At 39.8% G+C, this 13329-nt stretch overlaps 1 protein-coding gene across 3 annotated transcripts in view; it reads right to left on the bottom strand.

Annotated features, from left to right (window-relative positions):
- Positions 1-13329, bottom strand: part of RSRC1 (arginine and serine rich coiled-coil 1) — a 409907-nt gene that overhangs the window by 288900 nt on the left and 107678 nt on the right. For all 3 annotated transcript variants that reach the window (XM_043991317.1, XM_043991318.1, XM_043991315.1), the window contains one exon: positions 10272-10445. In XM_043991317.1, the coding sequence (XP_043847252.1) occupies positions 10272-10445 (174 nt within the window). The remainder of the gene's footprint in view (positions 1-10271; positions 10446-13329) is intronic.

Below are 13329 nucleotides of genomic sequence, written 5' to 3'. Positions count from 1 at the left end.
TCAAAAGTAGGGGCAGCTAGATGGCGCAGTGAATAAAACGCTGACCCTGGATTCAGGAGGACCTGAGCTCAAATCTGGCCTCAGACACTTGACACTTACTAGCTGTGTGACCCTGGGCAAGTCACTTAACCCTTACTGCCCCGCAAAAAACAAACAAACAAACAAACAAAACCTAATCAAAAGTAAATGTTACAAAAATACAAAGAAAAGAAGTGAGAACATACCCACACACCCCACTCAGCAGAGGTTGGAGATCCCTGAGGTGGTACACTGCATACATTTTCAAGTTTTGTTAATTTTTTTTCTTCTTCATTTTTTTTCCTTTAAAAATATTATTTGTTATATGGAATCGTCATCTGGGAGGCAGGAAGAGAGGGAGAATGGGAAATTTTGGGTGACTTTTTTTTTTTGAAGTATCAATAAATATTTATTTATTTATTTGGTGAGGCAATTGGGGTTAAGTGACTTGCCCAGGGTCACACAGCTAGTAAGTGTTAAGTGTCTGAGGCCGGATTTGAACTCAGGTCCTCCTGAATCCAGGGCCGGTGCTCTATCCACTGCGCCACCTAGCTGCCCCCCTTAATATTTATTTTTTAAAAAAGAAAGATTAAGGAAAACACATTACATTAGCCTTTGAGAAAATGGTCACTACCATTTTGATGCCTCAAAGGAGGATTTAATGAAGGTTCCCTAAAGCTGAATGCTGTAACCAATCATGGTCTAAAGAAAGAGAAGAAATGTGTTTTCTTTCCTTACTGCAGACAGGGTGGGTGGCTATCTCGGAGGGGGAGGAAAGGGAAATGGGAAATCTTAGGTTTTATGAAAACAAAAGATATCAATAAAAATGTATTAAAAAAAATAAAGTAATGTGGCATTATCATCACCACCTCTGTCCCTCTGACTGGATGGTGGCACAGCCAATTTTAAAATCTCCATCTAAGGAGGGATCCCAGGTCAGAGTATCTCCTCATTTTTACCTGCCTGTACTCCTTTGAGAATTCTGACCTTTCCACCATGCCTCTCTTTGATACCTTCCTGAGTGGCTCCTCTCCCTTCCTCCTCACTTTTCTGTTTGCTTTTGTGTATTGTCTTCCCCCATTATATTATAAACTCCTTGAGGGCAAGGACTGTATTTTTTTTCTATTTGTATAATGCTTAGAACACTGCTTGGCAAACAGCAGGTACTTAATAGGTGTTTATTGACTGACTCTTATGCAGTAGTAGGAAATGGAGATCAGGTCCATAAACCACCCTCTTTTGGTATTCAACTGTGCCCACAGAAATTTTTGGGGGGATTTACAGAGTAAAAAAAAATAAGATAAAAATTAAAGGCCCTTAGCAAAACGGAAGGGATGAAGGGCCCCGGAGACCTTTGTCCTCTGTTCCTAACCCAGCTATCTCCTGAGTGCTGCCCTCCATATACTCTGCCTGGATTCCCTGCAAGTCACACTCGTTTCTCAGGTGAAGTTTGTACCGGCACCTCAAACATCCATCAGTTCATATATAGTACTGAAGCAAGCACACCACCCAATCACAGAGGCGTCACTCACGACATCTGGCCAGCCCAGACCACACTTCACACACCACTTATGATCAAACAGAAAGCCCAGGCCTCCCTGGGTATCTTGCTATTTGCATCCTCCTCCCTCTCCTGACCTGGAACCTCCCCCTCCAGAAGGGACCTACAGAGCCTATTCCTCAGTTCCCAGAGGGAGCTGATCCACTGTGATTCAGAACTCTGCCCTGGGGCCAAGCTGGACTGATAGGTGCTCACTATTTGAAACAGACTCCAGATCATGATTCATATATAATTTGGACACTCATCAGGAAACCTGGGTGTATACCTTGCCCCTTCGCCCAGCTTCCTACTTTTTGCTCAGGAAACAACCATCAAATCAACACTACCACTGCTATTAGAAAGGGCACGACAATCAGCTGCCCCGTGACTTCACTTAAAATTGTTTGGACCAAATCTTCTTTCCCCCATCACCATTTTCCTTTTGTATTGTCTTATCCTTGTAGAATATAAGCTCCATGAGGCTAGAGACGATTTTTCACTTTAATATTTGTATCCCCAGTGTCTGGAGTGTAGCAGGCACTTGAAAAATGCTCCTTTTTCTTCCTTTCTTCCATCCATCCATCCCTCCTTCATCCACCCATCCCTCCCTCCCTCCCTCCCTCCTTTACCCACCCACCCATCCATTCATCCCTCCCTCCCTCCTTCACCCACCCATCCACCCATCCATCCATCTATCGAAGCATATGAAGAAGGAAGTACCTAGTAACAAACATCACATAATTACAATATAGCAGACCAAGAACATAGATCATATGTAATCATACAGATCATATAGATCACATGTTGGGGTTACATAAAAAATACACAGAAGTGGCCCCCATAGTGTACTAGGTATACTTTCATGTGTCACTCCTGGTACAACATATCTGGCCAGATAATCCTGGAGCTTCAGTAACAAATAACGTGCTCTCATAAGCGTTCTTGGGTATCCTCAGGCCCACTGGCCAGAACTTACATCATCTATTAAGATAAATGACCCATGAAATGGCACTGTTTTTAGCCTCCGAGCCGGCCTCTCTGAGGCTTCAAGGCCCTTAAGGCTTTGTCAGCTGAGATATGAAGCAGAAAAGGGCTGGTTCTTGATTTAACCCTCTCTCTTCCTCTCAGGGTTTCCCAACCTTTAAGAGAGTGCCAACATTTAGCTCCTCTCCTTCCAGATGGGGTCTGGATCTTCTCCATAGGGACCCTTTCTAGAAGGAAGAAGTCCAACTGCAGTAGATAAATAGGCCTGGTCCCCTAGCTGGAAGCATTCTGAATAAATAAAGAGGGTACTTTTACTTGGGGATATGCATTCTTCCATCTTAATACTACATCTGAATTTAAAAAGTGGTAGAATATTTTGTAGCACAGTAAATGACTATTAAACTAAAGAGTAGAAAACAGAAAAGAGCATTAAGTTTATGAGAGTACATTTATCTGTGTTTTCCTGTAACAGGAACAAGATGGGTTTTGAAAACTCAGAATCACAGAATCTCAGGGGATCAAGTCCAAACCATATGGGAACAACAATATCCTCCATGTGTCAGCGCCTTTCCATGAAGACTTCCAGTAAGGCAGACATATTCCCTTTGGTGGTGGCGGCCCATTAGGAAGTTCTTTAAATCAAGTGGAATGTGTGATAGCGGGTGGCATAGCTAAAAGAAATGCCAAGTTGTAGGCAGTGTATTCGCACTCTCAGGGCAATGCTCTGTGTTTCCCACTTTCTTATGAAAATGCTTGTTTTCTTTCTTAAGTTCAGAATAAAATAAATAAGCATTTGAAAAAATAAAGATAGGGAAACCAGCTCAGAAAAACCAACCAAACAGGTTGAGTAGGTAGAGTGCTGAACCTGAAGTAAGAAAGACCTGAGCTAAATCCGGCCTCAGATACTTGTGACCCTATGCAAGTCACTTCACCCTGTCTGCTACAGTTTCTCATCTGTAAAACGCGCTGGAGAAGGAAATGGCAAAGCCCTCCAGGATCTTTGCAAAGAAAACCCTAACTGGGGTTGCAAAGTTGGACACGATTGGAATGACCAACAACAACAACAACTTCATATCCAATCTAAACCTGCCTCTTATTCTCTCCTGGAGTGAGGCAGGAAAAAGAAAATCAAATCTCTTTTACCAATGACAGCTGTTCAAATATTTGATGACAGCTATCCTATCCCCCATCTTTTTTCTAGGCTATGACATGAATCCTCAACTATTTTCATGTGGCATAATCCTGGGGGCCCCTTCAATTAACACGGTCATTTTCCAGTCACTTTTCCAGTTCTCCAGTTTGTTTCCTAAACAGACAACCCAGAACTGAATCGAAGACTCCAGAAGGAATCTGACTAACTTGAAGAGGTAATATCATTTCCCCAAGCTGGGATTCTATGGCCACGCTAGGGTTTTTTAGTCTACAGACTCACAGTGAGTTGGCAGTCTACTTAAAAGGCGAGAACTTCTTCAGATAAACTGTTCTCTAGCCATTCGTCTGCAATCTTGTACCTGGGAAATTGACCCTCGAATCCAAGTCCAAAACTTTACATTTACCTGGATGACATTTCATCTCAGTAGATTTACCTCAGTGTTCTGACTATTGAGATCTTTTGGAATCCTGTCCTTCAACATGTTTGCTGTATCTTCCAAAGTCTGGGACATTTGCAAATCTGATAAGTAGCCACCCAGGCCACTATTCAAACCAGGAATAAAATGCCAAATAGCTCAGGGTAGAGCACAGAACCCTGGGGCACTGCACTGAAGACCACTTTCCAAAGTGTCATTAGTGAGTCATTGTTAAGGCTGGGTCATTCTACCAGTCCCACTTCTACGACCACACTGCCATGAGAATAACATGAAAGACTTTTCCAAAATGTTTTACTAAATTTGAGTAAACTTCATCTATAACAGATCACACCACATGAGCTGATACTTGTAAAGTGCCTGGCTTAGCGCTTGATTCACAGGAGGCACTATCCAAATGCTCATTCTCTTTCCCCTACCCTTCTACTACCAAGAGCATAACTGACAAAAAAGGATGTGAAGCTGGTCACCCATGATCTGTTCTCTCAATGGTCATTAAATGTTACTTTAAGGAAACATCCTAGGATTTTCCAAAGAATCAAAGTCAAGCTTATTGCCTTGTGGTTAGTGGATTACACTCTCTTCCAGTTTTTAAAAATCAGGACATTTAACCTCCAGTTTTGTTTTGTTTTGTGTTGTTCTGGTGAGACAATTGGGGTAAAGTGACTTGCCCAGAGTCACACAGCTAGTAAGTGTTAAGTGTCTGAGGCCAGATTTGAACTCAGGTCCTCCTGAATCCAGGGCCGGTGCTCTATCCACTGCGCCACCTAGCTGCCCCAATCTTCAGTTTTACAGAGTTTTCTCCCATTCTCCACTATCTTTCAAATATCACTGATATATTCCATAATCACCTCTGCCAGTTCTTTCACAGGTCTGAGATGAAGTTTGTCTGGGTCTGGTTACTTGGACTCACTAAGGAAAGCTGAATGCTCAACCTTTCTATTTCTCTTCTGTTTCAACTAAATAGTTCTTTTTCTTTTCTTTTTTTTTTTTGCTCAGTTCTTTCTAGGTTAAGGATTATTTTCCTTGACAAAGAAAAGAGAAGCAAAATCAGTGATACAAATTTGCTTCCCTTCATTCATCTCTTCTTTCAGTCCCAGCCACCCTAAGTAGCAGTCCTAGCCTTTTTTTCTTATTTTTCCCAATAAAACTTAAAAAACAAAATAAAGCAAAATACCTCATACAAGAAAGCTGAATGTAATTTTGAGTTAAAAAAAGACAGCAAGTGTTTGTAAGTACATTTTGTTTATCTGTTCTAATATAATAAATATTAACTTCTTTTGCTTGCAATATGACTACTTGTATTAAAGATATACTAGCTTGCAATCAAACATTTACCCTTCGCCACTGGTGAAAGGCAACAAGATCGCTTTACAACATCTCGTCTTTTTCAATAAATTTTGCATGAAAACATGTTATCCAAGCACAAAGTTGCCTGCTGTCACATTGGAAGTGTGATAAATGTTTAATGAAAACAACACCACACAGCTTGGTGTCAGACAACAGCTATCACACAGACCTGCTTTGATCTAAACAGACACTTCACAGGAGTTCTGAGCTTGCTTTGCACCACAGAACTCTATAACCTATATGCAAATAAGAGTAAATTAGCATAAATGACTTCCTGCTGCATAAAGAAGAGGTAAAGAAAAATATGACAGGCTCCATGAGTATGTAACTGCTGTCAAAACTTCCAACATCCCCAAATTACTTTCAACATTTTCTGCCAAGTTCTAGTTAAGAATGATCTTACCAATAGGAATTTACTGTATAGAAATGAACAAGAGAAACAGCTGGAACACTGCCAAGTGAAACCATAGAAATGTGGTGACTACAGGAATTGCACCATGGCCAAAACAAAAATTCTTGAACATCCTCTGAAAGAAACTTTGTTGAAGCCTTACATTCAGAAAGGCATTAGAAATGGCTTCTGGCAAATGAAAATGCTTATAGAACTGTGGAATATGTGTAAGATGTGCTAAAGTTCAAAGAAATCAGTGTCATAAAAATTTCCAGTGATATATTTTTTTAAAATAGATGTTCATTTTTAAATGGAAAGTTTATAAAACATGTCCCAAAAAGGCTATAGGAGCCTGGTCTCCTGTCAAGACTCTCCTCTAGAAATAGCTGGAAAGATTGCAAAAAAATCAAAGAAACCAATGGGAGTCAGAGCTTAGTTTGTCTGGAAGAACCTCTTCAACCTAAGAAGTTCTGAACTTGGGGCAGCTAGGTGGCACAGTGGATAAAGCACCGGCCCTGGATTCAGGAGGACCTGAGTTCAAATCCGACCTCAGACACTTGACACTTACTAGCTATGTGACTCTGGGCAAGTCACTTAACCCTCATTGCCCTGCAAAACAAAAAACAAAAACACACAAAAAGAGAAGTTCTGAACTTGTAGATTCCTGTTTTCAAAAACAAATCTTTACTACTCATTAGAAGTATAAGATTTCAAGAAGGGAGGAAGAAAGAGGGAAGAAAGTAAGACCAGAAGGCTGGAGAAGAATATTCTAGACATCTTGGTGGATATATATATGCTTCTGGGTTTAGCAGCCACTGTTTTGAAAGAGAATAAAATAATGAATGGTAGGAGGGAAACCTGTCTGGGCAACCGGACAGAAAAAACCAAACTTAAAGTTGCATCAAAGCAAAGAGATTGTAATAATGAAAAATGAGTAAATAGAATTTCCTTATTTTGTGACTTATGATTTAAATCATGATTGAAGTTATTTTGATTTAAATCAAATCTGACCTAACTCTACTCTTAAAGGTAGCATTACAATTTTAGATTAAAAAATAAAGTATCATGAACACAACTGGCATATTCATTACCAACTAATCTTTTCTTAAAGTCTACAAAACAAGATTTATAATTGTCAGCAGCATTTTATGTCATATGATCACAATCTGGTTCCAAGTGACAAAAGTCAGCCTTTTCCAGATTATCAATAATATACCTTATTTACCAACATCAAAAAAGTGTCAGCTTGTATAGTGACGTGAGCAGAAGCACAGTGACAGCAATATTGTTTGATGAAGAACTGTGAATGACTCAACTATTCTCAGCAATACAATGATCCAAGACAATCCCAACAGACTCATGGTGAAGCAGACTCTCCACCTCCAGAGAAAGAGCTGACATTGATTAAATACAGTTTCATTCTTTCATTTTCTTCTTTTATTCAAGTTTTCTTGTATAAAAAGGAGGCAATGTTTTACGTAATTGTACATGTATAATCTATACCTGATTGCTTACCTCCTGAGGGAGGAGAGCAGGGAAGTAAAGGAGGAGGGAATCTGGAACTCAAAAAACTTTAAATAAAAATATTGATTATCTAAAATGAATTTATACACACACAAAGTTTCAACTGAGACTCTTTGTGACAACTTTTATAAACAACTTCAACATAACTCTGAATAAAGTAATGATTTTTGATACAAAAATATCCAGTGACATCATAGTAATATATATGTGTATGTATGTATGTATATATCTATATCTATATATATGTATTGTCTATAGAGAAACTGTTTATGTGTTTTTCAGAAATTATGTGTACTGAGAAAATTTTTCCTGCCAAAATAAATTCACCTAACCAAAAGATTAGGTAAACTAGGTTTGTTCTAAAGAGCATATTTTTATGCAAAAAAACCAACCAAACAAAAAAAAACAACCCAAGGAAACTGTGTTTGTGTGAAAATTTATACAACAGGGAAAACCTGTGATAAAGTTTTATAAAACTGATACCTTCCTGAAAAGCTACGTGCCCAAAATCTTGACCCAAAGGCAGCAGAAGCAAAGTTGACCAGCCAATCAGTCTAAGGCAAAAAGAGAAAATCACTCTTTTCTATCCTTTAGATTTTCTTTGGAAAAAGAAAATTGGTCATTCTCCCTAATATCTTCCCAGTTATCCAGCACTTTCCAAAATAAACTAGCAGTGAATTAGTCAACTAAATGGGTAAGGCATCAGGCATTGTGGGATAAAAATCTGAACTGTGCATATGAATTTCTTTTTTGTTTATTCTCTAATTTTTTAAAATGTGTATTCATTGATCTTCTCTTTTTCTTTTGTTAATATATGATTGTAAGGATAGGATTTTTCCCCTAAGGACTGCAGAAATTTTAGCAAGTTCTTTCATCATTATAATAATTTTCTTTCACAGTTATTGTTTCTATGATTTGTTCTTTGGCCCACTCATTATTTAAGATTTCATTGTTAAGTCTGCATTTGGGTCTGAATCTTTTATTTTGAGTCCCTGAGCCAACTTCTATTCTTACTGTATGATAGTCCTTTATAGGAAGTATACATAGCAGCAAGCTTACCCTGGAGGGCAAGGCCTCTTGCCTCTTGCACTGGAGGCCTGGAGAGAGTCCCTGGCTCACAGACAGCTAGGCTGTGGCTGCTCTTGGACTCTTCCTCTGGGCTCTGACCACTGGCAATGAAACTGAACACCTATTGAAGGACATCCACAACAGGACTGAAGGGCACTGTTGATGTGGGCCAAGATGGGAGGAGTCAGGACTGGGAAAGGGACTATTTAGGTGGCAATTATTCTCGAGAGAACTCTGTTCCTGAAGAGATTGGCCAAAGCACACCAGACAGACCAGTCTGTAGCTAAACCTCCCTGCCCGTAAAGTCATTTCACTAATACTATCAAGATCTTAGCCTGAAAAGTCACGCTTATTTTAAAGATGAGGAAACTGAGGCTCCAAAAGTTTAAGTAATTTGGCCATGGCCACATAGAGTTGGGATTTAAAATTGGGTCTTCCTCATTGCAAGTCTAGCATTCAAATCAATTAGGTACATTTCCTAATTTTTACACATTCCCTATCTTAGTCTTAATTCAACTTTGCTTGCTTATGGATAAAATGTTAGCTTTCAAATGAATTTGGAATTTCTAAGAAACTGAAATGACCAATTTCCACTGAGAAAAATTAATAGCAACTAATTTACCCAAGACTAAAATCTTTCCACTCACAAGTTTAATATTTAGTATTTAACAAATACAAGTTTTTTTTTAACGACTTTCCCTAAAATTAGAGAATCAAAAGACAAAAAACCATGAAAAGGTTCACAAGGGTCCTTAGGAAGAAGATGGGAGTTCAGAAAAAAAGTTCTCACATTCTGTGATCCATTTAACCTTTAAGTTAGAGTCAAGATGTAAGAAGATCTTAAGGGAATTGGAGTCAGTGCACTGATTAAATTCTTTGATTTAACAGTGAAGGTGAAGATAATAAAAATATTTTTATACTGAAATAGATAAGTATATATTCACGGGGGGGGGGGGGGGGGGGGGGGGGTAAGGAAATAGAAGAAGACAAAAGGAGATCATGCCCATAACAATGGGGATAACTGCTGGGAAGAGTCATCATTCATCCGCTCAGCACAAGATGAGAACAATGATCTGGAAATTCCTCTTTCACAGGTAGAAGCCTACTTTTGATTTAAAGGTTTTCAAAAAGTCTTCCAACTGTAAAACAGATGATCAGAAAGGGCTTTCAACCTCTAGTTATTCAGAACTTGGAACTGTTGCTACAGTAAACTTGTGTATCTTATAAAAAATCAAGTAAGTGGTAGTGACCTTATTTGAAGGTCACTACCACTAAGATATGATTTCTAAGATATGATTTTCCTAAATCCAAGTCTGTTACAAAGTTCCCTCTCTGTCACCTGTAACCATTTCCGACATGGACAGCCCTTGGGATTTGTAATTTCATTTGTATAGGGAATTCTCAGGGAAGAAAATTCCCTCAGGGGATGCAGGTTGTCACCTTCTCTGCAACTTACTTAGAGAGTTTCCTGAGGTTAAGGGACTTGCCTAGGGTCACACTGCCATTCTGCGTCAGAGGGAGGGCTCGATGGAAGGAAGCTTTAAGCTTAGCCGTCCACCCCCCATGCCTAGTCCACAACTGAAATATTTTGGAAAGTCTGTGTCCATTGTTTTTCCTTACAACCTGAGACAAAGTTCTGAAGACCTGGTGAGGGTGTCTTACTAAGAATCCTTTACCTAGATTTTCTCACTTTCCCTGAACTATCAAACACCCCAAAAGCTAAGGCAGAAAAGGGGAGCTCCCTGAGAACCTGAGAAAGGCCTTTGAATGCTGCCGAGGATCACTCCAGCTTGAGACCCCATTCGCTCACCCTCGCTTGGTGCTGTGTGATTCCTTCTCCTTCCCTCTCTCTCTCTCCTTCTCTCTCTTCTCCTTTTCTCGGCCTTTACGACGTTCTCTTTCGCGAGATCTGCTACGAGTTCTTCTGTGGCCAGATCTTTCGCTACTTCGGGAATGGGAACGTGGACGAGGCCTTGACCTTGACCTATGGAAAACATGTAATATAAGGCAAATCAGTATGTGGTTTAACCAAAAGAGAAAACAGACCCTTAGTTTTTAATTACATTTCATCAGAAATGAAGAAACTCCATTTAACATGTACTTGTGTTAACAAAGTAGGATAATTTATGAATGCACAGCATTTCAAGTGACATGGGGCCTAAAACAGGACAGCTGACATATGTCCTTGAAAGGTTGGGAACCTCCTTTCCATTTGGGGCCCTCTAACTCTCTTCCTCTCCTTTGGCCAGATATGCCTGGAACCAGAACCATCGCTCTAATTAGTCTACACTTACCTTGGGTAGGGTCTGGGGCAAAGGCTTCTGTGATGGAACTAGCAATGGCAGGATTCATGATGGAGAGCCAGGAGGAATGGATGGGTAAATGCTGAGGATTTTCCTACTTCACCATTACTGCTAGCTCACCTAATCTTGGTACAAGTCTCCTTTGAAGGTATCCTGGTCTCTTCACCTCCCAACACTAAGGCCATATCCTGTTCCTTTCCCTGGAACTTTTACCTCAGGTTCTGTGATACTTATCTAGTGCAGTCCAAGAGAAATAAATTACTGCAGTCTACTTTGAACAAAGATTCACCAGTAACACTCTGAGATGTCTGAATAGGGTGCATGGCAGGAGGGGGGGGGGTGGAAGGAAGGAAAAGGGTGCAGACTGAGAATGTATAAATGGGGAAATTTAATTGTTCTGGATTTTACCTTTCATTATTAATAGTAACTTTTAAAGAAAATCATAGGTGGTCAGAAGCAAAACACTCGTCAGGGATGACATGATCACTCCAAAAAACATCCAAATAATGCCACAGGACAATGCCTGGAGCAGCAAAACCCACAGAAGAATGTGCTGAAATCATCTTCTAACCAAGAACGACTTGGAAGGTTAGAAGGAGGGAGCTGCTGTACTGAGACAGGAGTGGAGCCCAACCCCACAGTCACCCTGACACAGATCCAGTCCCAGGCAGGCCTCACCAGAGAAGGAGACCCCCAGAGCCTCTGAATTAGCTGAAGCGCCAGTGTCATCTGGAACTAAGCTCACAGTTGGGTGAGTGGGCTGAAACCTTGGCAGAGGGGAGATTACAGGGGTCTCTGCTGGTGCTGAGTTGGAACTTGGGTTTTTCAGCCCTGCTGGGACCAAGGAGGTAGGCTTAAGTAGCAGAGGCCCAGGGGGTGGGTGTGGGTGTGTGTGTGTGTGTGTGTGTGTGTGTGTGTGTGTGTGTGTGTGTGTGTGTGTGTGTGTGTGTGTGTGTGTGTGTGTGTGTGTGTGTGTGTGTGTGTGTGTGTGTGTGTGTGTGTGTGTGTGTGTGTGTGTGTAAGATTCACCAGAGCTAACAACCACAGCACACAAAGCTGGTTAATTAGCAAGTTGGTCTGGGGTCATCTAAGGACCAGGGAATAGGCCAGGCGAGTGAAGAGCCTGATCTTCCTTAAATCATACCACCTGGGACTTCTGAAGCTTGGGATAGTGCAGCCTGGAAACAGTGCCCCACTTTAAGGAGCTAAAAGTCAAGTAAAAGAAAGGCAAGATGAGCAGAGAAAGGTGAGGACCATAGAAAGTTTCTCTCAGTCCATGGCATCCTAAGTTTGGTCAGTCCTGTGGCCACACTACAAAAATTGGTCACCCATATCTAGAAAGTAAGCAGGAACATATCCACAACAACAGTGATGGTTACATCTCTGAGACAATCCACAACATTTGTTCTTCCCAAGAGCCATTAGACTGGAGTTTGGCAAATGAAGAAGGCCTCATAACATTTGATGACACTTCAGATAGTCTACCAAATTCTCTCAGGATGTGATGGCATAAGCTAAAAAGGTTAGAATATACTCAAATCAGCTTTATTTAATTTTACAAAACCCCAACCTAAAAAAATAGGAAAAAGAATTTGAGAAATAATTCTGGATAGCTAGAAATAGTACCACTAATTTAAGTATTATATATGACTAACGATGACTACTTTTGCATCCTTTTATCTAATAGTAACTTCTCATTACAAATATTTGACTATATACGGACCTTATAGAGGGATTTTAGTAGGAACTAAATTAACCAGAATGCTTGAGGGACAGATTTGTTCAGCATTATAGTCTTGTGAATAATTGAGAGTTAGCCATGTACTATCCATATACTCTCTTGCATTAGCAAACAAAACTGAACATACTATGAGCTTGAATAATTCAGGATCTTTCAGTACCTCATGATCATCCTTCAGAATAAGAGAATAATTGAATACTGGCAATCGAGTAAAAAAATACTGAGTTGTATTGATCCTGGGGCACACCCTAGCAGTTGCTCTTTTAAGTCAGCCCCTGGTTTTAACTTTAGGAATATAGTAATTTTATCTTGCAGTATTCATGATGAACAAGTAGACCACTATGAAGATAATTCCATTTTATACACTAACATCAGTCATAGAGAATGGAGAAACAGAAAAGTTCTACGAAGAATTGACAAAATATTGTTTAAATTATAACAAGTATGCCTTGATTGATGATGACTTCAACAAAAAAAGGAAAGTAGTTTAGATCATGTGGAAAAATTATGGTTGTGGCTATTAAAATAAAAGATACCAAAAGTCTGTCAATTACTTAGAAGCCTGGTGCCTTTATCTAATAAATATTTTCTTTAAACAGTTACTACAGAAGTTGCAATGGCACATGATTTACCCTGATTTTAAAGGCTCTGAAAAAAAATTGAAACAGACAAGATATGTTTATTCTATAATATTTATAAAAGAGGCTAAACTAAAGCATAGTGGCTGCTACCATAAAGAAATAAAATATTAGAATGGGGAGATGTAGGAAAAGACCAATGAGGTGGGACAGCACCCTTGGGGTCCAGTGCTGGAGACTGCATCA

This window comes from Dromiciops gliroides, chromosome 3 (assembly GCF_019393635.1).
Source record: "Dromiciops gliroides isolate mDroGli1 chromosome 3, mDroGli1.pri, whole genome shotgun sequence".
Classification (NCBI taxonomy): Eukaryota; Metazoa; Chordata; class Mammalia; order Microbiotheria; family Microbiotheriidae; genus Dromiciops; species Dromiciops gliroides.
Note: the sequence above shows the minus strand (reverse complement) of the source record. Positions and strands in the feature narration are given on the sequence as shown.